The sequence below is a fragment of the Eptatretus burgeri genome, chromosome 13, assembly GCF_056783735.1.
Source record: "Eptatretus burgeri isolate ZD-2024b chromosome 13, Ebu_testis_v1, whole genome shotgun sequence".
NCBI lineage: Eukaryota > Metazoa > Chordata > Myxini > Myxiniformes > Myxinidae > Eptatretus > Eptatretus burgeri.
Genome location: NC_140973.1, coordinates 10,755,923 through 10,780,915, shown reverse-complemented (window position 1 = coordinate 10,780,915; position 24,993 = coordinate 10,755,923). Strand labels below are relative to the sequence as shown.

The 24,993-nt window shown below is 43.0% G+C and overlaps 1 protein-coding gene and 1 long non-coding RNA gene across 5 annotated transcripts in view; both read right to left on the bottom strand.

Annotated features, from left to right (window-relative positions):
• Positions 1-1,748, bottom strand: part of LOC147013834 (uncharacterized) — a 22,896-nt gene extending 21,148 nt beyond the window's left edge. Inside the window, exons 1-2 of the long non-coding RNA XR_015050521.1 lie at positions 841-1,748; positions 496-658 (exon numbers count right to left, since the gene is read on the bottom strand). This is a non-coding gene — a long non-coding RNA (uncharacterized LOC147013834). The remainder of the gene's footprint in view (positions 1-495; positions 659-840) is intronic.
• An 11,034-nt stretch (positions 1,749-12,782) lies between these two features.
• LOC147013831 (S-adenosylhomocysteine hydrolase-like protein 1) overlaps positions 12,783-24,993 on the bottom strand; it is a 102,275-nt gene continuing 90,064 nt past the window's right edge. For 3 of the 4 annotated variants that reach the window (XM_085851100.1, XM_085851101.1, XM_085851099.1), the window contains exons 13-17: positions 22,140-22,238; positions 17,763-17,831; positions 17,469-17,547; positions 14,671-14,791; positions 12,783-14,559 (exon numbers count right to left, since the gene is read on the bottom strand). In XM_085851100.1, coding sequence (XP_085707226.1) covers positions 14,553-14,559; positions 14,671-14,791; positions 17,469-17,547; positions 17,763-17,831; positions 22,140-22,238 — 375 coding nt within the window. In that variant the 3' untranslated portion in view covers positions 12,783-14,552. The remainder of the gene's footprint in view (positions 14,560-14,670; positions 14,792-17,468; positions 17,548-17,762; positions 17,832-22,139; positions 22,239-24,993) is intronic. The other variant, XR_015050519.1, reaches the window with a different exon arrangement.

The window sequence follows — 24,993 nt, the reverse complement described above, 5'->3', positions numbered from 1 at the left end:
AATCGAAACGGAAGTTTTAAAAGCGCTAAGAAGGTGATTTGTGTTCTCGTGTTCAATTATATAATTCAATTGAAATAAAATAAAGATTTTAAAGGTGTAGAAAAAAAATAATTCACAAGTTGACCGTCATTGATGCACAGTCTTTCCACCACCTTATTTAACAAGTTGCATTAGTTTTTGGAGCCTGTTGTTTGTGTCCTTTATAACATCCTTAAAAACAGTAAGTTCCTGTTTGGAACGATTTTCAGTTTTGTTTCACTGCCAGGCAGGCAGGTAGAGTAAAGAAATTATCTCCCTCTTCTCTGTGCACCTACGATCGGTACAAATTCAAACCAAGGTTTCGTGTTCAAAATACAACATTCAATTGAAATTGAGTAGTTCCTCGATCATAAATTGACACTTGTAGACAGACAGACAGACAGACAGACAGACAGACAAAGTGAATCAATTGCTTAACTCCCTTTTCACTTCGCATGTGCGGGGTAAAAGAAAAACCTTGCAGTCGAGAAGATCCATATTCAAAACCGAAGGCACCACCACCAACTCTTGCAGTTTGTGCGTGCCTTCAGTGGAGCTGCCATGCTGGTAAGGCTCAGGTCCAACTTGCTCTTACATCCGGAATTGTGCAGGTGTCGTGCACCAGGTAGTATACTGCACCCTGGAACGTAGGAGAGACATCGCATGACCATGATGCAAAATTTATGAGATCTAAGGTCATTTGCAGTGGGGTTGTGTTGTCACCTCGTGTAAATAGCACTGTGGATTGTTTGATTAATGGATGAAATAATCTATATATCCACTGTAAAAAATTTTTTAAATCTACTGAAGTTCCAAATTTACACATCATTCTTTGCCAACGATGACGTTTTGATGAAGATGCGAAGGACGGTGGGATGAAGTCGAGACGAAAGTTGCACTTGTGCCATGAACAGGTGACATTAGCACTACCTGCTGAAGAAGGGACAAGCATTCTGCAAAGCATACTGTATAATGTACGTAATTTATTCTAATGCCATTTTAAGCGTTGCGATCATTAAATATAACGAGGAATTGGGCGTTCGGTGCTCAGGTAACACACTAATGACTGCAGGACCTGTGGGGAGAAAGGTTATAACAAGTAAATCAGGAAAATAGCTGTGAACCTCCCCCTCCATCAGAAGGGAATGTGCGACATCTTCCATTGCACCAATTCCTTGATTTAAATCTTAATAAGACGAGCTTGATCTCACTTTTCCTGCACATCTGTCCAAAGGTGGAAAGTTGTCATCATGACACAAGGTGTTGATATGAACACTTCATGACGCAAGGTGTTTCAAAGGATTGTGGGATGCATTTTAAAGATGCGTTGCATGGGCTTGTGGAGAAGCTTAACAACACATGATGGAGATTATGATTTCGTATGCAGACTGTGGATGCTGGTTGCATCATTGCTGGGAGTGCGGATGTGCCAATAATGCAGTACCCCCATTACCAGTAAGCTGGCACTGATTTTGTAAACCTCGGACGGATGACAGGCTGAATCAACCCACCTGTTGCTATTTAACAGCACGACAGAGGCTCAAACTCAAGACCCTAAGATCTTACGACAGCCACTTTAACCGTTAAGCCAATATCAGGCTTCGATGGAGATAGCTCATTGCCATTCCATTGCTTTTTTTTTTTTTTTTTTTTCTCTCTCTTTCTCTCTCTCTCTCTCTCTCTCTCTCTCTCTCTCTCTCTCTCTCTCTCTCTCTCTCTCTCTCTCTCTCTCTCTCTCTCTCTCTCTCTCTCTCTCTCTCTCTCTCTCTCTCTCTCTCTCTCTCTCTCTCTCTCTCTCTCTCTCTCTCTCTCTCTCTCTCTCTCTCTCTCTCTCTCTCTCTCTCTCTCTCTCTCTCTCTCTCTCTCTCTCTCTCTCTCTCTCTCTCTCTCTCTCTCTCTCTCTCTCTCTCTCTCTCTCTCTCTCTCTCTCTCTCTCTCTCTCTCTCTCTCTCTCTCTCTCTCTCTCTCTCTCTCTCTCTCTCTCTCTCTCTCTCTCTCTCTCTCTCTCTCTACAACTGGAAATAATTGTAAATTACTCTGTCACAAGCCTCTGTAAAATTGCCATCAGCCTTCAGCATTTGGACGATGGGTTAAGGTTGGAACATGGTTCTCAACCATGAAGGTAGGTCGCTAGACATGATGTACATCTAGTTTTGAAATTAGAGAGGGACTTTGTCTCCATTTTGAGTTTTCCCAAAGCATCAGAACAGGTCTTGATCTTGGTTGGGCAACTCGGTTTTCACTCTGTGTCCTGACGATGCTCCTAACAAGGGCAAAACTGGGAGATCATTTGGCTTGAGATACTTATTGGGTAGGACTGTGTTAGTTCTGAATATTTGGTGATTTTTTTTTTCTGCGTTACAACTGCCACTGGTAGTACAGCTGAGAGGTTGCTCCACAGTCCAAAATGCAGGCCTCGACCTGTTATAAACTTCGAGAATATTTTATCTATATAAGATAATGATGTTGTGGACTCAATTTTCAGAGAATGCTGAGATTAACTGATCAAAGCCCCATTGGTAGAATCACAATCAGCTGATGACTTGGTAACTGTCCTCATATTTTTGTCGAACCATCGACTCGATCATTCATCCTTGCATGCAAGGTGACGACACATCTAGGATATTAGAAATAACTGTTTAAAGGAATTTGACTGTTTTTTATCTTCTATGTACCAAATATTGGGCCGAGCAGGATAACCTAGAAGTATGTGCAGTCGTATTTGAGCTGTCAAGCCTGGGAATGTATCTCAGCTAATCTACAAACTGTTACCCTGGCTGATCTCATCCCGTGTGCCATCCATTGGCAGGACTTTTAGCCAGAGGACCTGTCTGCTAGCAGTGGTCCTTGATGGGCATTAAAGATCCAACTGTATCTTTTGTTCATAGAAAGTGAGTCATCTCCAGCCCCCTGAACAAATTCCTGCCTGAAACTGCCGGTAGGCGGTAGCAAATGGTCTGTTATTTATGGATAACTGTTGAAGCCACGTTAGTTGGTACACTACTTGCGATCTCAGAGTGTGCTTGTTGTCTCGGCTGCAGGATGTCCTTAGAGGTACATTTTATCGAACCATCGACTCGATTCAATGTACCAAAAAATCAATGGCCCCCAAAAAAATTCAAATCCAGGTTAGAGGGCAGAGAGGCAAGTGTGCTATGTTATCCGAACATCGCCCCAGAATTATTTTTTTCATTCACATTGAAAAATCTTTTGAACCGAGGCCTTAGAAGGTGGCATTGCAGGTAATATTTATGGACACGACGTTAGAGCTGCCACCTGCTGCACTCAATCCCAAGTGGATCCCATTAAAGTAACCCAGATGCTCTTGCTTAGCAACCACCTTGACAGTGCTCTCCTTGAGTTCACCTTGCAGGTAACACGAAGGGGATGACATTGTACTGGGTCATACTGGGCCAACTTTGAGGCTTAAAATATGATGAGGTCTTTGTTAATGGGTCGATACCAGAGATGTGATGATATACTTAAGGAAATAAAAGGGTTTTTTTTGGACACTAAGTCGAGGCTCATGGAGGAGCTAGAACATAGAATGGATCAGAACGCAACAGAGAGCGGGGAAACACACCAATAGCAGGAGTTGAGGGACAAAATAGAGGAAGACATGGACAAATAAGGGACGGAGAGGAATGATGGGTAGGGGATGACAAACGGGGCGCAAATACGGATACAGAAGCAAACTCTGAGGAAGTATAAACTGGAAATTTGGAAAGAGGTGAGCTTTTGGAGGGGGTAACAGGGGTAGAAAAGATCAAGGTTTTGGATGGGGATGATCTGAGAAGGTGACCAGCTGTCTTGAACACCTTGAGGGAAGAATGAGATTGAAGAGAATGTGAAAGTTGATTCCACAGGTGGGGAGAAAAGAGAAACAAATGAGTGGAGGTGAGCAGTGATTCTAGATTTTGAGAGTTTCACCAGAAGAGGGTTAATGGTGGACCATATGCACCCTGTAGAAACCTGGGGGGTATAAAGCATGGAAATAGCAGAGGGTGCAAGACCAGAAAAGAGGCAGTGGAGACCAGAGAGACCACCGACCTGTCTGCGATAGGAAAGTGATCGGCCCATAGACTCTGATTAATCGTGGGAGATTGCAATGACCTTGAAGGCCTTGGTTTTAAGAGAGATCAGGTTTTATTGTTTTTTACGATGGAAAAAGAAAACCACTCTAGTCTCAACACAAATTTCTTTTTTAAGTTTGTGGCTACAGGGTAGTTCAGTAGAAGCTAGACTGCTTGCCTTTCTTTGACCTCTCAGTTCGATCTGCTGCGAACTTCATTAGTGCACTGTGAAGATTGTTTAGTCAGGCCTTAGTCAGGCCCAGGCCCAACACCTTCGTCAGGCCCAGGGGAGGGTAGTGTGGTCCAATGCTGAGGCAAGGCCAAAGGGGTGGAGGATGAGCATATGTTTCCTTGCAAACAAGGACTATCATCCACCGAAAGAGAAACACAACACTTGGACGGTATGTAACTCCAGAGAAAGACACTACCCTTCTAGAAGAAAACAAAGGGAAGTTTGTGGAGAGAGGAGAGGAGGATTTAAGGTTTATCAAGACAAAGAGCCATGTTTGGAGAATTAAAAATACTAAGGGAAGGTCAGCAGAACATGACAATTGATTAAATAAAACAGACTACTGCCCATCACCATAAATCCATACTATGTTTTTAACTTGTAGGATTGAAGATAAAAAAAATCATGGATCCAAGGATCATGGGGGAATTTGTACGAAAATTTCTTGCAGGATAAGGACATTTCTGAGCTGTTTTTATACTTTGACATGAATGCAAGGACAATAGACAGTGGAAAATCAACACAGTACTGTATATGGGAGGATTCGTTACAAGCGCTATGTGCTCACATGGAAATGCCAAACAAAATAAATTTGATCTCTTTCCCCAATTTTTGTCCTACAAATTCCCACTTTATTTTTACCTTACTCCCATTTCTTCCCAATCTCTTTTCAGTTTGATCTTTAAACTTGCTCTCACTCCAAATAAACCCTCATTGATGGTTCATCTCCTCATTTAATCCCTTTTCTCAATGCATCTCCCTTTCAGACATGGATATGAAATAAGTATATGGCTCCAAACTCTGCCAACTTGACCTCGTAAATATTCCTGAACGAACACCACCAAAAGACGGTATATAACTAATATCATCATATTCTTTAAGGTCCCCGTTGAGGTTGGTGTTGTTAAACCCAGGTGGAAAGAGCAAAAGCATTTCACCAGGGGTCGTACTCTCCCCCCCCCCGCCCCTTTTTCCCCCTCCACAAGCTTCTCCATGAAAGTTAATCAGTTCCCACAGGTCAAGCCACACTCAGTCATACCACAGCTCTCCTGGCAACCTGTGCTAGAGCTGAGTATGCGCCAATTAAACCTGCCATGGAAAAAGGCACCATATTGGCTCCCTGCCACAAACTTACAGCTAACTCATTCCCTGGAGACTCAGGAAGAACATAGGGAGGTCGACAATGAAGCCAATTTTTTTTCCCCTCCAAGGCGCTCGCATTACACCGGTAATAATAAAACAATAGTTATAATCCAGCCTCAGTGTCACATTGTGTGTGTGTGTGTGTGTGTGTGTGTGTGTGTGTGTGTGTGTGTGTGTGTGTGTGTGTGTGTGTGTGTGTGTGTGTGTGTGTGTGTGTGCATGTGCATATATATATATATATATATATATATATATATATATATATAATATCAACTCTTTATAACCACCCATTCACTGACTCATTCACTCATATAAATATTTTGTACTTTCTGGGTAAGCAAGAAAGCTGAAATTTCATACACTGATGCAACTCGAAGCCACTATCACAGGAAAAATCACAAATCAGTCAGAAAATTTTAGCTCTGCTCATGCAGGTGGGTCACGTGACCCAAGACAATGGAGATTACACTCAAACTGGATGCTAGGCAATGCTACCACGCTCCTCTTCCACCTCTTATTTTTATAACCTTTTGCCATATTTACATTAAAAATTACAATTGCTGCAAACTTTAAAATAAAGATCTCATTGTAATCGCCAATTCCTGAATTCCTTGAGTAATTTAGCTGCTTACAGAATGCTAACACAATCCACTTCATAAAATGTATAAAGCCTCGATTTATTATGTATGTTCGGAGGAGGCACCCGAGTATTCGCTTGCAGTCTGCAAGCATGCCCCACTAGTAATTAAACAAAGCCAGTGTTTTAACCAAAAATTGGATGACATTTGTTGTCTGCTCACTCATTCGTAGCCCTGGGTTCAGTCCCTCTAGTGGAGGATGTGCTCCACAATACAGTCTCAACTGCAGATCAGGGATGTTAGGTGGGATAAGTGCACATGAAGAAGAACTACAAAGACATATTAGGAGCCAATATAAAACCCAGTATCACATATCAGACTTGAACCTGGGAAATGTATTCAGAGGGAAATATCGAACTGGATTTCTGGCCCGATCATGGATTTACTGAAAGGAGCTCATGTTCAACAAATTTATTGAAGTTCTATAATGCAGTTGCTGATTGAGAGGATTTTTTATTTATTTATTCATGTGCCACCTTTGGCTGCTTAGCTGCATCATTTTCTGGTGGCACGGCTATGCCGCTGATGCAGCCCCTGTGACCAGTAAGCTGGTACTCATTTTGCCGACCTCGGAAGGATGACAGGATGAGTCAACCCACCTGGTGTTAATTTCATGGAAGGACAGAGGCTTGAACTCAAGACCCTAAGATCTTAAGCCAGCCACCCCAACCGTTAAGCCAACACCAGGCTTATTGAGAAGATGAGAGAAGTGCAGAGGCTGGAGTACATCAAGACTTTCAGAAGGAATTTGATGAGGTACCATGTAGAAGGCACCACATTGTGAACAAGTGTCACCTACGGAAATTGGATGAAGGATGTAGGGAAATCCAATGAACACCAGACAGGCTGTCCAACTTAGACATAGATCTGTGAGCTGTAATTTGTCATATGCAAGAAAGAAAGAAAAAGCAAGAAAGACATAGAAGGCTTTTGTCTAAGGGGAGGGATTATGGAGTGCCTGGTAGAATAGCGGGCTGCATCGAAAAGTGGCTTCGTGATAGGAAGCAAAGATTAATGGTGAATGGGACGATGCAAGTAGTGGGGTACCTAAGGGATCAGTTCTAGGACCATTTTTCATAATCTACAATCGACATCAATGATTTTGGGTAAAGAGTCGCCTTTCCAAATTTGCAGATGACACAAAGCTTGGAGGTAAGATGGATAGTAGAGAGGGGGGTGATCAGAATCAGGAAAGTCTAGATTATTTAATCGATTGGGCAAAAGATTGACAGGTGTAGTTTAACATAAAGAAATGAAAGGTGCTGGGGATGGGTAAGAACAATTAAAATAGAGATTACATGCAAGGAGTGGGGGGGGGGGGGAGGGTCTTGGAGTGTGTCACACAGGACAAGGATCTAGGGGTGGTAATATATGTTGGGGGTAAGCAGGCAGGACAATGCCAGGCAGCTCTCAGTAAAGCAAACGGTGTTTTAGGTTGTATTCGTAGGGGGATAAATTATAAATCAAAATAGGCAGTTGTTTTAACACTGTGTATTAGCCTGATGTTGGTTTAGCAGTTAGGGTGGATGGCTTGGGATCTTAGGGTCCTGAGTTTGAGCCCCATTGGCTGCTGAAAATTAATACCAGGTGGGGTTGACTCAGCCTGTCATCCTTCCAAGGTCAGTAAAATGAGTACCAGTGTATTGGTATTGGGGCATCACATCAGCAGCAGTCACGCCCCAACAAAATGATAGCTACCCGGCAGCGAAGCTGCCATACGCAAGAAGAAGAACACTGTATATTAAATGAATGAGGCCTCATTGCGAATATTGAGTGCAGTTTTGATCAACACATCTGAGGAAGGACATGTCGGTGCCATAGGGAGGGTACAGCATCGTACTACGAGATTGATTCCATGCCGAGCTACAGCTATAGCATCGGAGTCAACTGAGCCTTCAAAAAATTGCACTGCATAAAGCATCGTATAAAAAAGGATAAAATAATAAGCTCATTTTGCTGAGCAAAAAAGCAAAATAATAAGCAAATTCACTGACATTTAAAATTTACCACACACAGATATGACGGAATCTACAAGTCTGGCTGGAGCTTCTGCACTGGAACCCCTATTCCATCATGGGGAACCATGAACCCAAACTAAACAGATGAACATATCGCTGTATCTCTCTGATATGTTCTTACAAGTACGAGGTCAATGTTTGCAGAAAACAACAAGAGAGTTTAGAGAACACCTGACCCCACGCTGCCTTGAGAAACAAGGACATGGGCAGGGTCCAAGAGCGACAAATTTGATTGGTCGTAATGATATAAAATGCCGCAATATTTTGTCCAATTACTGCGAAACGAAAGTTTTTGAAAGTGCCAAGAAGGCAATTTTTGTTCTGCAGTGTTCAAGTATATAATTCAATTTAAATAAAATAAATATTATGAAGGTTGTCGAAAAAAAAAAAGATCTATAAGTTTACCGCCGTTGATGCAGCGTCTTTCACACCACCTTACTCAACATATTACATTAGTTCTTCGTGCCTGGTGTTTGTGTCATTTATGACGTCCTTAAAAAACAGTAAGTTTCCTGTTTGGAATGATTTTCAATTTTGTTTGACTGCCAGACAAGAAGACAGAGTACAAGAAAACCTCACTCCTCTCTGTGTATGTGCAATCGGGACTTATTTAGAGCCAAAGTACTGCTAAGCTACAGGTGTGTTTTCCGGTTAATATTGAAAATATAACATTCAATTGACATTATGTTGTTCCTCGATCATAAACTACTGATGTTTGTAAACAGACAGAAGTGAGTGAACCAATTGCTGAGAATCACCATTTTGGTCACGACCAATTTCCCCACTACCCCCAACCCCCCACCTAAAAGCAAGTGAAAATCCATGTGCATAATACAGTACTTCATAAACATTACAGTAAAACAGGATAGTGTAGAGGCAGTGAACTTGCTTTAAAGCTGTCTAGCCTGGGTTCAATTCCTGACCTGACCACAAACCAACGGTTGGTGCTTCGACAGCAGGCAAGACATCACAGTTGCTATCCTTCAGATTGATGTTAAGCTGAGTGTCCTATTTGCTAGCATTTGCTTGTGGACAGTAAATACCCCACAGTGTCTTTCAAAGAGTAGGAGGAGTCGGACACACTGGACAAATTACAAATCCCTGCTCTAATCAAATTTAGTCAAACATCATGGCTTGGTCAGCAAGTTCGTGAAAAACTTTGACCAAAAAGCTTTCCCCGGCCAACCCCGCAATATGGGAATAACTGAGGGCATTAAAGTAGTAGTTGTAGTGGTATTGTATTGGAGGATTTAAGCAGAAGATGAAACCCATAATCCAAAACCCAGGACATTTTGTCTGCGGATTCTTCCACAGGCCTCTATCTCTTGTCTTTTCAAATCCCATTTCATTCATTTCACACTTGTAGTGATTAGATGCAAGACTTGCATCAAGCAATCATCGACTCCAATTATTCCAACTCTGGGTCTTCAAAACTTCTGGATGAGCACAGCATCATCATGTACAATTTGCAGGTTGAGACGATGCGAACTCGTGGACAAGATCACAAGAAAGATTGGCTGTGTCATGAAAAAGCCCGAATTACTGTTATTTAACATTGCAATTGGAGCAATCATTGTTCACGATTACCGGTTCTGTTTTTGGCAACCTGATGCAACGTCCTCCGGCGTTGAAGATTAATACAAGTGTCGAGAATTTGTCATGAACAAGCGAGGCATTCTTTGGATATTATATTAAGATCTGCAGAGCCAGAACTCTATCGAGGCAATGGACTGCTAATGTGTGGGATGCCATTTCATGCAATAAGGACTTTTCTAAATGAAGCCAGCACATTGCTATGAAGGGGTAACAAAAGTAATGCGCAAGGTGCGCCACACCGGGGATTTTCCTGGTTAGTATTTATTACTCTTTGACTCATGGAGTATAACAGTGTAATACATCATGCACGTCCAAAACATGCAGGCCTCACCATCATCAAACCACAGCACGTGCAATGCTAGAAACACAGGCACTCACCCCAGCAGCTCCCTCGCCGTTCTGGTGCTTTGGGAACGAGACGGAGAGCGCCAAGGTTGGTTACAGACCGATTTGGAGGTGGCCATGCAGCATAAGACATGGAAAGGAAACCATTCTGGTTCAAGTAACATCGGTGGTTGGAGTGAAGTTTTGTCAAAAATAATGGATGCAAAAAAAATAAAGTAAAATAAAAAAAAAACTTATGATGGATTTTTCCACCCGGGTCATTCTGCCTCAAGGCTGCGAGTTACGTGACACCATGTTAGCTAAAGTAGGAAGAGATTCGTACTTGTTTAAACTGCAGTTGCTCAATATTTGAGCAAAATGAATACCACAGCCTCATCTGAAGAGGACGATGATGCCCTATTGTCAGACTGGAATGAAGTGTGTGAGGGTATGAGTTTGAGCAGTGCACAACAGACAGCAAATTATTACCGCAATACAATACAATGAAACTGACAAAGTGTTTTTTGTTGAGAATGCCAGCGGGATTTTGGGGGAAGTGAGTTGGGGTTAAATAAAATAAAATTTTAAAAGAGGTCCGGCAAATCAAAAATGAGGTTGAGAACTACTTATATGTTACACCACAATATGCCAGTGAGACAAAAATTCACATCACAAAAAAGAAAGTGTTTCACATGTGATGTGGGGACAACCTGGGAATAGGAATTCGTTTATAGCATAGGAGTTCCTGCCCAGACAACACTGAGAAAGTGAGCAGTGTAACTTCATGGCGAGGGATATCCATGAAGACCAAAACATCTTTGTATCCACAGTTTTAGGCAGGAATTTTGGGATTTATTCATGATGCTGGCAATAACTCGCCTATTCTTCACGGGACACCATGCGATGCGCAGATAGATCACAACCAGTGCTGGCAGACGGGTCCTTCCGATGGACAGCACACACATTCATGAATCAACCTACAGTACATGTAAAACAATGGGGTGACAGTTTATAGCGAGGTGGCGATTCAAACCCAGGATAGACGGCTCAAAAGCGAGTGCCCATACTTCTATCTAAGCTATCCTGTCAGCACGCAAAAAGGCACAAAAAGGGACAGGAATGGCCTCAACATTTTACAAAGAAAATGTCAAAAACAGCAGTTAGAAAACGAAAATCCAGTGCAGTTTCTTTATCTCTGGGCAAATACATTTACATGATGCGGAGGGTCAACCAATGGCAATGTTTACTCACCGGGAACTCAAAATTGGCAACTTTACCATGTTGTCGAAGGAGTTTTATGCATGTAGTGTTAATGTTGTTTTGGCTTGGTTAAATAGTTTTTTGGGATATTCAGTTGTTGGATTTAAAGGGTTAAGAGCACACATGTAAATTGAAGAGTGAAGATAAGCCTGATATCTGAGCATCCTGGGATGGAGTTCTGGGGGGCTCGAAGCTGGCTAGGGGCTATGGATTTATGGTTGTGTGGGAGAACCCTCGGTGGAGTTTTTGGGCGCCGGAAGCTGGCCGGCTAGGGGCTATGGATTTATGGTTGTGTGGGAGAGCTGGGAATTACTGAACCTGCATGGTTACTAAATGTTGTTCCCACACACTGCCAGACAATTTGGATGAACTGTAGAACAATAAGTATGAATCAAAAGCTAGCTGTTCCAAAGACAATGGGATGTTGCAGTGTTCCTATTGACTAGACCAGAACCCATGATGGAAATGAGCCACTAATGGCAACAACTTGCTCAGCATTACAATGGAACCCTCAAGCAAAAAAGGTCATTCATATACTGCTTGCTCTGGTAATGCTTGAGATATACAGAAACCATAAAATAGGCCCCTTCATATACAGTGTGGGCTAATGTGTCAGTGGGGGAACACGGCATCCTGATGTTACGCGAAAGTAGCAATTACCGGCATTCTTCTGCATTTTGAGATTTACATCTTTTTATTTATTTTTCCTTCCAGATGGGAAAACTGTCATGGCTAAACCTTCCTTGAGCCTCGGTCACTGTTCAAAGGCCCAAACGTTCAAGTAAATCTACATCAGTAACTCTCAAAATTATCGAGATACAAAACTGTCGTTTATATGGGCTCCCATGACTTTTACAAAGGAAATGCACAACTGCTGCGTTTTTGTGAGTGGTAAATCCAATGACGCTTCCGAAAGAGTTAACTGCAAATGCACAACAATAGTGGATGAAGAACAATGGTGAAACATCCAGATGAGAAGGAATTCGCCGTCACGGTGGAAGTTTAGTGAACATGATGTCACAAGCCAAGGTTAGAAACCACCAGGTTTAGCTAACATGATGTCACGAGCCAAACCCCCAATGTATCAACAAGCCGATTGAATTTAATTGGATGAGGAAACAAAATGTCAATTACAACTCATCACGAACATCTTTTGAGAAATTACTTTTGCAATTGTTCTTTATTTGTGACCTCCAAACAAACATGAAGCTATGCTGCCCGGTCGGAGGCATTAAAGGGAACGGATAAGCAATTGAAATGGAGTGTTCAGTCGAATCCAAAATGAGCGTCGGTCGAGCATGCGTAAATGTGTCGCCAAACATTTGTCTTTTTGTTTTGTTTCAACACATTTCTATTACCTGTAAGATTAACAACAATTACCTAGACTGTTTGCTGATCGCAACCCCAAAATGAAAGCAAAGAAACTTCTTGGAAGCCTCCCTATTTCCAAAGACACACCGGCTGCAACGGGGATGGATACGTGTCAAGCATGAACCAGGCTTTTATCAGTGACAAGACGGAATTGCATTGTTAATCACAAATCAAGATCAAGCAAAGTTGTCATAAAAGCAAAGATGACAGAGAACTGTTGTGAAGGAAGGAATAAAGTTCGACTTTCTGAACATCACCCGGATAATGTGTAAAGTCACAGAGCTGTTGGAAAAGTCTGCATTTAAGAATTGCACTTGCTTACATTATCTTATGAACACTATGCACTCCAGCCAAGCATAGGTGTTCCTGAGGAACTGCCTGGTGGTTCACTTGAAACGTTTCTCAGTCAGTCAACGCTTCTTATGGATTGTTGATCACTGTCTGCTCGTACCTTTGCGTCATTCATAGCAATCTCCGGAGCTTTTCAACGTGCCGCAAGTAAAATTAATCATGGCATCTAATACTACATAGTGCAATGAACAAGACAAAACATAATGGCTGAAATACCAACAGAAATTGTGTGACCAGGTCAATCAATTAAGACTTGAACCAATGATCTTTACACAGCACCTATTGAGAGCTGACCGGCTGCCATTATTGCTTTAGTGGTTAAAACCAATATGTGTGTGATGGTCTAAAAGCCACATTTTTCTGTCAGTACCACCTTGGTGTGCTGCTGACTGATATCATGATAAGCTGTTGATACGCCATTTCCCCTGAAAGACCCCGAGATTAGAAATGTGCTTTTCTTGTTCACAGACAATACTTTAAGTTGACTGTTAGAAGCAAACTCGATTCCGAAGGTAAGGATTAAACTTTAGCATCAACCGTATAGTCTAACAAGCCATCGATATGCATGAATGAATAAGCAAAGGGCAATCATGAGGTCTGACTCAGTTCATTCTCAACTTAGGAAGACTTTTCAAGATGGGATGGAGGAGGCAGTGAGGATGGGGGAGAGGTGATGAGTATTATCAGACAGTAGAGCAAGGGGTACATTGTATTATAGATTATGTACGAGGAAGGAGTAGTATTAGTAAATAGTAATGAGTGAGTGAGAGTGAATATTATTTAATAAGAATGAGTAAGGAGTGGCTCGCATTCTCAAACAGCAGTGTGTGAGAGGTGGTGAGATAAAATGTTTTGAAATTGGGTTTACGTAGATTCGTTCATTTAGTGTGCAGCCTGTTGCTGTTGGTTTGCATCACTGCTGGGAGCACGGCTGTGCTGCTGATGCAGTGCCCCCTGCTGGTTAGAGCAGGAATTTGGAATTTGACCATGGTGCCGGCGAATACTCATCCATTCTTCGCGAATGACACTGTGGGATCTTTAAAGTCCACCGACTAATGCCAGCAGACGGGATTCCCGTTAAACGTCCATCAGAGGAACGGTATACACGTTAATAAATCAGCCTGCCTGTGAAACACTGGGATGACAGTTTATAGCTGGGTCGAGATTCGAACCCAGGTCAGACAGATTCGAGGCAAGTGTGGGTTTAAGTAGATGAAGCACAAGCTCAGCAAGATTGGCTTGCAGAAAGTTGAGTTATATGGGTTATGGCAAACGAAACAAAACAGCATGAAGGCAGGCCTAATTTTTGCCGCAAAAAGGGGGGGGGGATGGGGAGATATGAGCTCACTGGTCCATGATGACCGTTCTTAAGATAAGAAAGCAAAGATGTTTAAAGGAATGATATGGGGGTAAGTTAACTTCAGGGACCCAGGGACGATATTGGGTAAGAGAACAGTAAAGCTGTTATGATTGACACCGCGGGTTGTGCAGAGATCGTCCCGCAATCTCAAACACGAACACCGGCCAGACGTCAGTATCTGCAGAAGAACAAGGATGGAAAAGTGAGAAAAGACGAAACAACAGATCAATGTTTGCTATGTATCCGAGGTCGTGAGCTGAGGTGTGAATAGTGGAATGACATTTTATACCTGTAATAATTAGGCTTGAAAGGTCCGTTCTTGTTGATGCCCAGATACTTGGCCTGCTCTTCATTGAGTTCCGTCAGGTGTGCATCGAATGATGGCAAGTGCAGGCTGGCCACGTACTCATCTACCAAGTGTACAACACCAAATAGGTGACAAAGGATACATTCATTATGGGTGTATCTCATGGCAAAGACACTTCATTTTCATGAGAATGCCAAAGATGGGAAGACAAACATTTTTAGTATAAAGTGATCTTTCATTTCAGCTTTGAGTAGAAAGGATGCGAGAAAGCAAAGCAAGAGGATTGAATGGCACATGAACATCAAGAACAGAACAGATATCCACACTCGCTCGGATGAATGAACAAGGTGCGGGTTGGCCAGGGCATGGGCTGTTAATGAGTCGAGTTTTGAAGCCACACACCAACATGCGTGCACACCATTATCCACAAAAGATGGCTACGAGTTGATAGGACAGAGATTGAGGAAAACCTTTGGTGTGAGAAGCAAGCACATCAAAATTGTGGTTTACCGTCTACATAATTGTAGATAAGCAAGAGTGAAAGACACGATGCACATGCGATGAGAGAGACATAATTCCATATATAATGGTTGAGGCCAAAAAATAAAAAAATTAAAAAAAGATGGTTATGAGATGCTGTTGCAAGTACGTGGCTGGTTCTTGAATGATGAATGAAAACAGCAAAAAAATGGCGAAATTTTTTTTTTCCATTGATCACATACTGGCAAGAAAAGCCGGTGTCAGGTGATATTGCTCGAGACTGACCAATCCTCTCACGTTACATTCTCACATTTACCCTCGTCACAGGAAAGGGTATTGCATTTGGGTCCGTTTATGTCTAATATGGAATAGGCAAAGCCTAGAAGCAAACGTAGAATTCTTCTTACATTCGATGCTGCAATTTCCGGTTACTTCAGCCTGGATTCGGGATCAGCGATCAAATAATGTAAATCACGATTAAAAATTATTTTTCATGATGCGGGAGATATCTTTATTTAAATCAGTGGAGGAAATATACACCATGTCTGATATTTGGGTCTTTCATGTCTCCGACGATGCCTTTATCTCCTGGGACGCATCATTCCCCATGACAAAAACCGGAAGCAAAAGGGTTATAGCCGACGACACGGATTCCAAATTGCCAGGGTACTATGTTGTTGTTGTTTCCTATTCTCTCATGTGAATGCGTTGAATATGAAGCTTACTACGTTCGCTATTAATTACATACTATTGAAATGTGATCATGTCCATTACTTACAGAAGTACAATTGAAATGTGAGCACGTTTATTAATTATGTAACTTTGGTACATGAGTATGTCTACTAATTATGTATCATTGAAATGTGTGCACGTCTATTAATTACGCACTAATGGAACATAAGTGTGTCTATTAAATACGTAAAATTGGAGCATGAGTACATCTATTAATATGAGTGCATTTATTAATTACATACCATTGGAATGGGAGTACATCTACTAATTACGTACCATTCTTCTTATTCTTCATTCCTATGCAGCACAAGGCTGCAGGGTAGTATCACAGGTTGAGAGTGCTGCTGTGCCGCTGATGCAGTGCCCTTTGCTGGTTGAGGCAGGAATTTGTAATTTGTTCATTGTGCCGACGATAGCTCGCCTACTCTTCACGAAGGACACAATGGGATGTTTAACATCCACCAACGAATGCTGGCAGGTGGGACACTCGGTTTAACATCCATCCGAGGGATGGCACACACATTTATGAATCGCCATACCTGTGAAACACCAGGATGACAGTTTGTAGCTGGGATGGAATTCAAGCCCAGACTGGACAGCTTGGAGGTGAGTGTGGGTACCTCGAGAGTCTAGGTCATCCTGTCAGCCCATTACCTACTGTTGAAATATGAGTACATCTCTTGGAGAACCGTTGGAATTTGAGTATGTCTATTAAATACGTACAACTGGAAAGTGAGTGCGGACCTCTGGTCGCTTGTACATGTTGCTGTGTTTGAGCCTGAAGAGTAACTGCTGAAATCTGACGATCTGGGTTCTTCCCGACATCTTTGTTCTTTGTTCCTTTCACATTTCTTTCTACTTTTTTCACAGTTCTCTTTATTCATTCTAATTCTTGCTTTTTCTACTCTTTCATCTCTTTTCCTCTCTATTCCTCTCTTTCGTTATCTATCTCTCCAAGGAGAAGTGAATTATTGCAGAAAATTTTCTGTGAGGCCCACTTGGCTGCACCTGGATGATTTGAGGGTAGTGGAGTAGCTGCTGAAACCCGAATTCTCTCTGGGTTCCTCCTGGTGACTCCATATTTGCTCTTTACTTCTTTGGGCTCCCTTTTGGTCTGCCATTTCATCCATTAATTACATACTAATTACATATTGGAATGTATTCATCACGTATAATTAATTATTGGAATGTATTAATTATGTCTGTTATTAATTACGGAGCACACCAGTACACAAACACCACACAATACAAGTCCTGGCGAGAGACTGCAATCTCTGATTGCTCTTTCTTGTTGCATCAATTGGCTGATTATTGGCCCATTTTGCGGTAGAAAACACCCAAGGTCTAGAAGCATGCCTATCCTCATATAGATATGTGAAGAACTTTAATTTCTTCTCACAAACAACAGTTTCAGACAGATATAAAAATCCAGACATGCACATTCATAAAGCTGTATCCAAGCACAGGCCTATGTTACGTGTAAACATTCATCCAGGTTCTTGGCAAATTAATTAGTGCTATAGTTCTTGTATGTTGAGATAGTGGGTTATGCCTTCTCTCATCCTCACCCATCTTTTTGGGCAGCAGATAAACATCTTGTTTGTAGCGACCCTCCGGTGCATTGTATAACTCAATAAGAGCCAGTGCCTGCCAAGGTCATTCACAGGAAAGAGTTCAGTTGGGAGTGGAAGAAAGAATTCAGCTCATAAGAGAAATTAGAAGTGAGAAGGTAAAGCAAGTTAAAAATTTAAAATCTAGAGTGATTGGTAGGAGGTGAAGTTAAATCACAGCAGGAGAACTTGACTAAAAGGAATGGAGAAACAAAAAGAGAAGGGGGGGTGGGGGCGAGGGAAGACTCTTGCCTGCGTAGTTGCTGTTATAGAGAGCACAAATGAAGGTACACTCGAGCAGCTCAGGTTCAAAAGCCGACCCTGTCACCAACAAACAATCACGACACAAGCCGGCACATTTCATTCCCCAAAGATCGAAAAACAAATGTTAATTAAAACAGCACTAACAGTTAACCATTGTGACTTACAGCATATTCATACAAAAAAAGAAAAAGATTGGTAAGTTCTCTTGTAAACCACTCCTTCCCTCCCCAACCGTCCACCCCACACCCCCCACCTCTCCACCAAATCTTTCCCCAGTGTCTAAGACTTTATGGAGGTGATAAATACACATACTGCTCAACACCAGCTTACAAAACCAGGGTGTAATGTAAAGATCTTTGCTTGTTCTCTTCTGCCCTTCTGTGCTGGAAGAAACCTGGCCTTCATGCTCTGTGACAATTCTGGCTCCTCAAAGAACCTCAAATTTGGGACATAAAAGAGCCAAAGCTTGAGAATAATTGCTATTATCTAACAATGGCTGAGGCATGGTGTATAACTGCTGTTTCACGATTCACAGATTGGTGACTTGTCAGTCTCCCAGTGCTTCTCATCCAGTTTTAACTTCTGCCTTTTAAGTTCTCTGTTTGTCCCCACGAATACAACTACTTATATGTTCGATCAATGACCACTTTTGTTAAATTTCCCAAAGTTCATCCTTCAACTCTGCAATCTTTTCTTCCCCCTTTCCTTCTGCTGATGGAATCACCTCTCTGCAGTGTCTGCCCATTGAGGCTCTTCCTTCCAATGCCATCTCATTTGATCACCTCCTCCCACCTCCCCACCCCACGATATTTTTTATGAACTCTCACTTACCCTCTCCTATTTGCTACTACCTCGATGACAATGATGTCTACTACGACCACCACTACCACCACCACCACCACCACCACCACCACTACCACCACTCCTGCTCATTCTTCAACCGTCCCAACTCTTCTCACCTTTTTGCTAGGTTACTTAAGGAAAGTCTTGAGTCTTTCACAAACTGGCTGGCAAGACCTGACATTTGACTGAAGGTAGCAGGGATTTGTAATTTGTTCCAGGATGCAGGCGATAGCTCATCTACTCTTTGTGAAAGATACCGGGGGATCTTTAACATCCCCAATTTAATGCAAACAGAAGGGACACCAGCCATAACATCCATCCGGGGGATGGCACACGTACGGCAAATCTTCCATCTACTTTCTCAACACCCCTCTCAAAAAAGCTCAGTCATTCAAACTCTTGGGTCTCATTCTCAGCCATGATCTCGCTTGGGCAAGCCACATTTCAAAGTTGGCCTCCAAAACATCGACTGCATCAAATGGAACTGATAGGGATGGTTATGAGACAATGTGATGGTCCCCATTGGTCTGGAACTGTGAACCAGAATAGCATTAAGTTCCTTGACTTTGCAAGAAGTCACGGACTTAGGGTGACTGGTTCATGGTTTCAGCGCCCACAAGCTCATCGCTGGACTTGGTATTCCAACGCTGGCGGTGTGGCAAAATAGGTTGACCATGTGCTCGTTGATGGTCGCTGGAGGATGATCCAGAACTGCAGGGTCTAACAGAATGCTTAGTTCCTCAATACTGACTACAGGCTGTTTGAAGCAACTCTGAAGTTGTAGCTTCAATCCAAGAGAATGGCATCATCCCAGCCGAGGCTGGATGTTGGCAAGCTCAAGGATGAGAGGGTAGCTGAGGAGTTTGCGAACAGGCTGAGTGGAGATTTGGGGGGTCTGGGTGCTTTGGGGGATCCTGAAGAGTTGTGGAGTGCCTTCAAGACCACCATCCTTGATGTTGCTGGAAGATGTCTTGGAACTCACCATAGGGCGAAGAAGAATTTTGTCTCTCTAACACTGGATACCATTGACCAGAGTCGCAGGGCCAGACTGAATGGCAGAGCTGAGCTGTTCAGGGAGCTGAGGCGTAAAACTGTATGTGCACGAAGGGTGGACAAGGAGGCCTATGTGTGAGGAATCTATGAGGGGCTAGAGCATCACCTGTGGTCAAGTGATTCTCGTCCTGCTTACAGGGAAATTCGCGCATTGTGTTCCTCCAAGCCCGTCCATTGGTGTACTGCAGTTAGAGCAGAGGGTGGTGGCTCTTGACAGAGGAGTCCAAAGTGAAGGCCCGCTGGGCCGGTTACTTTGAACGGTTGTACCAGGCTGATCCACCAGCTGTTGAGTTGGATATCAAGGGTGTTACAATCCCTGTCGCTGACCCTCCAATCATCTGTGGTCAACCTTCGTTTGTAGAAACACAGGCTGTGGTGAACCGTTTGATATTGGGGTAAAGATCCTGGGATCTGTGGCATCCATGCTGAACTTCTCAAGGCTAGTGGAAATGCTGTACTCATGTCATTGCATGCAGTTTTGTGCTCTGCCTGGAACACAGGCATCATCCCAACTGACTGGACGAGGGGCCTTGTTGTCCCTCTCTGGAAAGGGAAGGGTGATCACCAAAAATGCAACAACTATTGAGGGGTGATGCTGCTCTCAGTGCCGAGCAAGGTCTTTGCTCGGATAATTCAATTATTGATAGGGTTCGCCACCATCTGCTTGAGCACCAGCGTCCAGAGCAGTCAGGCTTCACACTAAAGAGGTCAACGATTGACTGTATCCTTGCTCTATGGGTCCTCAATGAACGCAGACGAGAGTTTCGGCAGGGGCTGCTCACAGCCTATGTTGATCTCTGTAAAGCATTCGATTCAGTGAATTGGGATGCCCTCTGGAGGATTCTTGGTCTTCGTGAGGTGCCACCAAAACTGATCAATCTGATGTCTGAACTATACTCGGATCATGTTCATGGTCTGGTTCATGGTCTGGATCTATTCACTGGATCATGGGGTACCTGTGCGTGAGGTACCTGCGCTGCCAGTACCTGTGCGGGAGGACGAAAGTCCGAGTCTTCAGGTCCTCGGTGCTTCCAGTTTTGCTCTATGGATGTGAGACTTGGACTCTGACCAGGAATCTGAGATGGAGACTTAATACCTTTGGTACCAGGTGTGTTCGGAGAATCCTTGGCTCTCACTGGTCGGACTATGTGTCCAATGGGCAGTTGCTTTGAGAGACTCAAGTGAGACTTGTCACCTGCATCGTCCGTGACCGTCAGCTGCGGTTATATGGACATGTGGATTGTTTTTCTGACACTGATCCTGCTCACCAGATTCTCTCAGCAAAGGACCCTCGTGAGTGGAGGAGGCCAATGGGCCGACCACGTGCCTCATAGTTGCAGCAGGATGATCAGCATCTCAAGGAGATGGGGATGGGCCAGGCATCTGCCTTAGGGATGGCCAGATGGAGGCCCTTGGCATACCGGTGGAAAGTGGACGCAGCGACGTGCTGCTCTGGCGCATGCTCCCATACCTGACTTGACCTGACTTCCAAAGAAAGTCGTCGACTGGGCATCCTCTGCCATGAAAGGTCCTTCCTTGGCACAACTGAGCTCCCATCCACCTATGAGGCTTTCATCCGCAGCTTGATGAAGTGCGACTCTCCCCTCTGGGTTGGCGCCTATGCCTCACACCTTGCTCAGCTTGACACTGGAAACAAAGGCCTTCAAGATCATTGGAATCTCCCATGATGATGCTGAGTCTATGGGCCTTACACTTTCCCATCACCGACAGGTCAGTGGTCTTCCTGTCTTCTCCCACCTCCTTTCCTGTCTTGCACCCTCTGCCCTCTCCATCTTTTGTTCCCGTCCACCCCGCAGGTATCTGCAGGGTGCACGTGGTCCACCAGCAACCCCCTTCTCGTGGAACTCCAAAAATCCAGGATCACTGCTCATCCTCACTCATTTGTTCTTTTTTTCCCCCACCTGTGAAACCAACTTACACATTCTCTTCAATTTCATTCTTCCCTTCAGATATTCAGGACAGATGTTCACCACCATCTCAGATAGCCCCCAATTCAAAATCATGATCTTTTCTACACCTGTGAAACTACCTCTCAGCTTCAGCATAAATTGTGCTACTGTTTCCATCTTGTCCACCCCTCGCATTCTCCCCTACCCCTCAAGCTCACCCGCATATCCCTTCTTGTCCATCTACATCTATTTTGTCCCTCAGCCCTGCTGTTGGCATTCCCCTCTTTACTTTCCACTTTTCATTTTATGTTGCATCCTGATCCATCCATTCTGTGTTCTAGCTCTTCGCTGAGCCTTGATTCTGCATACAAACATTTTTTAAAACCTCTTCTCCCATATATCCAAGTGGTACGTGGGCATTTCCACACGCATGAGGAAAAAAAATGAGCAAAAAAAAATAACAATGGCACCAAATGAATAAGAACAAGTGATAAAAAGGTACTTCTACTTGATATCAAGCAATTGTGTCATTGCATTTCAATGCGAACAGCTAACTCACCTCAGCCAAAAGAAGGACACGTTTACCATCAGGCCAGATCACATGGTCTACCTGAGAACGGACTCTCTCCCATGTGAGGTCAGGAGCTCTGAGGCTTGCCTGTTGCAGACAGCACACACATGCAGTGGTAATTATTATACACATGCATCATGCTCAAAATGTCTTTGGATAGTCAGCAACGACGCCCAAAACAAGCTGGAGCATCTGAATTACGACTGTATTTCAACCTCCAGCTAGTCTCAGCGACGACTTTTCAAAAAAAATTGGTAAAGCTAAAAAATTGAATCTACGATTGAACCATGCACATAACACCATGGTGATGGGGGTTTATAAGACATCACACTGATAACTAAGCAAAGAGGAGGAAGCATTAAACCTGCATCAAGTGACAAAAGAGAAATCCACTGAACTTGGATGCACATCATGTCACACAATGTTCTCAGATGGTTACATCATGACGAGTGTAGTGTCTTGAGTTACGGTCTAAGGACTGGACCAAAGTTCCACCACATTCTCCAAGTATTACACATGCAATCACACACACACACACACACACACACACACACACACACACACACACACACACACACACACACACACACACACACACACACACACACACACACACACACACACACACACACACGCACGCACCATTTTTTTTTCCCCTGCTAGAGCGGTGGTTAGCCTTGCGGTCCCATGACAATCTTCTATCATGGTTACCTTTTTGAAGCAATGTTTGTTTGTTTTTTGGCTGGGTGCCCTTTCTGATGCCAACCCTTTAGTCACCTCTTACGACACGCAGGGATATGGTGTATCTATTCTAAACCAGGGCACACACTGGGACATGCAATCAAACTATTGTAATTTTAATTTTATTTTCAAATTTGATGACAAGGTTATAAATTAACTCCAGGAATCACGTGTGCTTGCTTTGTCGTTGTTTATATAAAATGCACGTTAATGCACAGTTTGCATGTTGGAGTGAAAATGTAAAAGCAATAAAAATGCAAGAAAGGCAGCAATGGTGTGTATAATTAAAGAAAAAACTACTTTAAAGTTTTCTAAAAGTAAAAATAGTGATTCCGGTTGCTGACCTCATGTCTATGGTGTGATCACTTGTTTGACAAGACTAATTATAATTATTCAAATTGCCACCCAACTCCACTCGTTGCATCACCCCATCCCCAAAAATAGCCATACGATGCTGTGAGAAACATCCATCTGAAGTCTTTCCAGACTATGGATGCAACTTTCACATCCTCTTCAATCTCATTCTTCCCTCCAGGTCTTCAAGACAGATGTTCACCATCATCTCAGATCATCCCCAATCCAAAACCATGATCTTTTCTCTACCCTCTCATTAAACCAACCTCTCCCCAACCCCACCACCTACATCCAATTTTTTCTCTCTGAGAGTTTTCTTCTCTTTCCGTCTTGTCCACCATGTGCGTCCTCCCCGACACCACCCCTCATTCTTGTCCAAGTCTTCATCTAATTTGTCCTTCAACCCTGCTGTTGGTGTGTTTCCCTCTTTCTACTGTACCTTTTGTTCTGTTATGTCCTGATCCCTTCTGTGTTCTAGCTCCTCCATGAGCCTCGACTTTGTATCAACAAAAAAAACACATATTTTCCCACTGTAATGTATGAAAGACTTTCCTGACTGCATGCATCTTCAGGATAAGGCCAGTTAGGGTACAATCATTGTTTTGCTGAGAGATCTCACTCGTGATGCATCAAATATTGTTTGGTGAATTGCTTTTTCATCTTCACTTCATAATTCGGTTTCTCAGACACAGGTCAGCATTTCAAAGTTGAGAAACACGGCAAGGTTGATGGTCGGGGAAGGGAAAAGGGATGAAGAGAGGGGAGAGAAGGAGCAGAAAGCATGGCGATTGTGTTAATTTGGCATTTTATTTAACTTTGACTTTGGAAAAGCTTTAAGGAGCAGCAGAGGTGTATTTCAAACCACGGTCTGAATGACAGATCCCACCAACGGTTAATGCACATTTCACACCCAGATTGTGCTGTAAATATCCTACAAGTTTTCTTCTTTTGGAGCCATGAGAGCATCACAAATTAAGAGCACCTCCAAATATCAGGATAGGTCATGTATGTATGTAATATGTATGTTGTATGTTCTATATATTATTTTGGCCCAATGCTCTTGCTGTTCGATTCGTGGAACTAGCTGGTTGGTGTTAAGTTGTTTTTAGCCTCAACCATTCCCAAAAGGATGGGAGACGGTCCTGCATTCTGCCTGCGTGTCATAAGCTGGTGTGTGAGTCTGCACGCAGATCTACTCTAATTCGAGATACACAGCCTTGTGTTTGCTTAACGGTAAAGGTGGGTGGCTTACGATCTTAGGGTCTTGATTTCAAGCCCCTGTTCTTCATTCAATTAACACCAGATGGGTTGACTGTCATCCTTCCAAAGTCGGCAAAACGAGTACGAGCTTGCTGATAGCAGGGGGAATTTCATCAGTGGCACAGCCACGTCCCCAGAAAATTATGCAGCGAGCAGCCGCAGACTGCATATGAATAAATAAATAAATAAATAATTAAATAATTAAATACATAGATACACGAGGTTACACAAGGAATTTGGATGCAGGAAGAGGCCATTTGACCCATCAATCCTGTGCTACACCTCGACCATATCAATTCAATCTAACAGTTAATCAACCTATTGTTATTGGGGGAGAGGGTGTGGGTGTGGAGGAGTAAGGATGAGAAGAGCGGGGTAAGCACACACACCACCAGGGTGTTTATACACAGGTGTAATTTAACAAAAATATATTATTGTTATTATAAATTCGAAAATAATTTTCCATTTATTTATATTATTTTGTTTT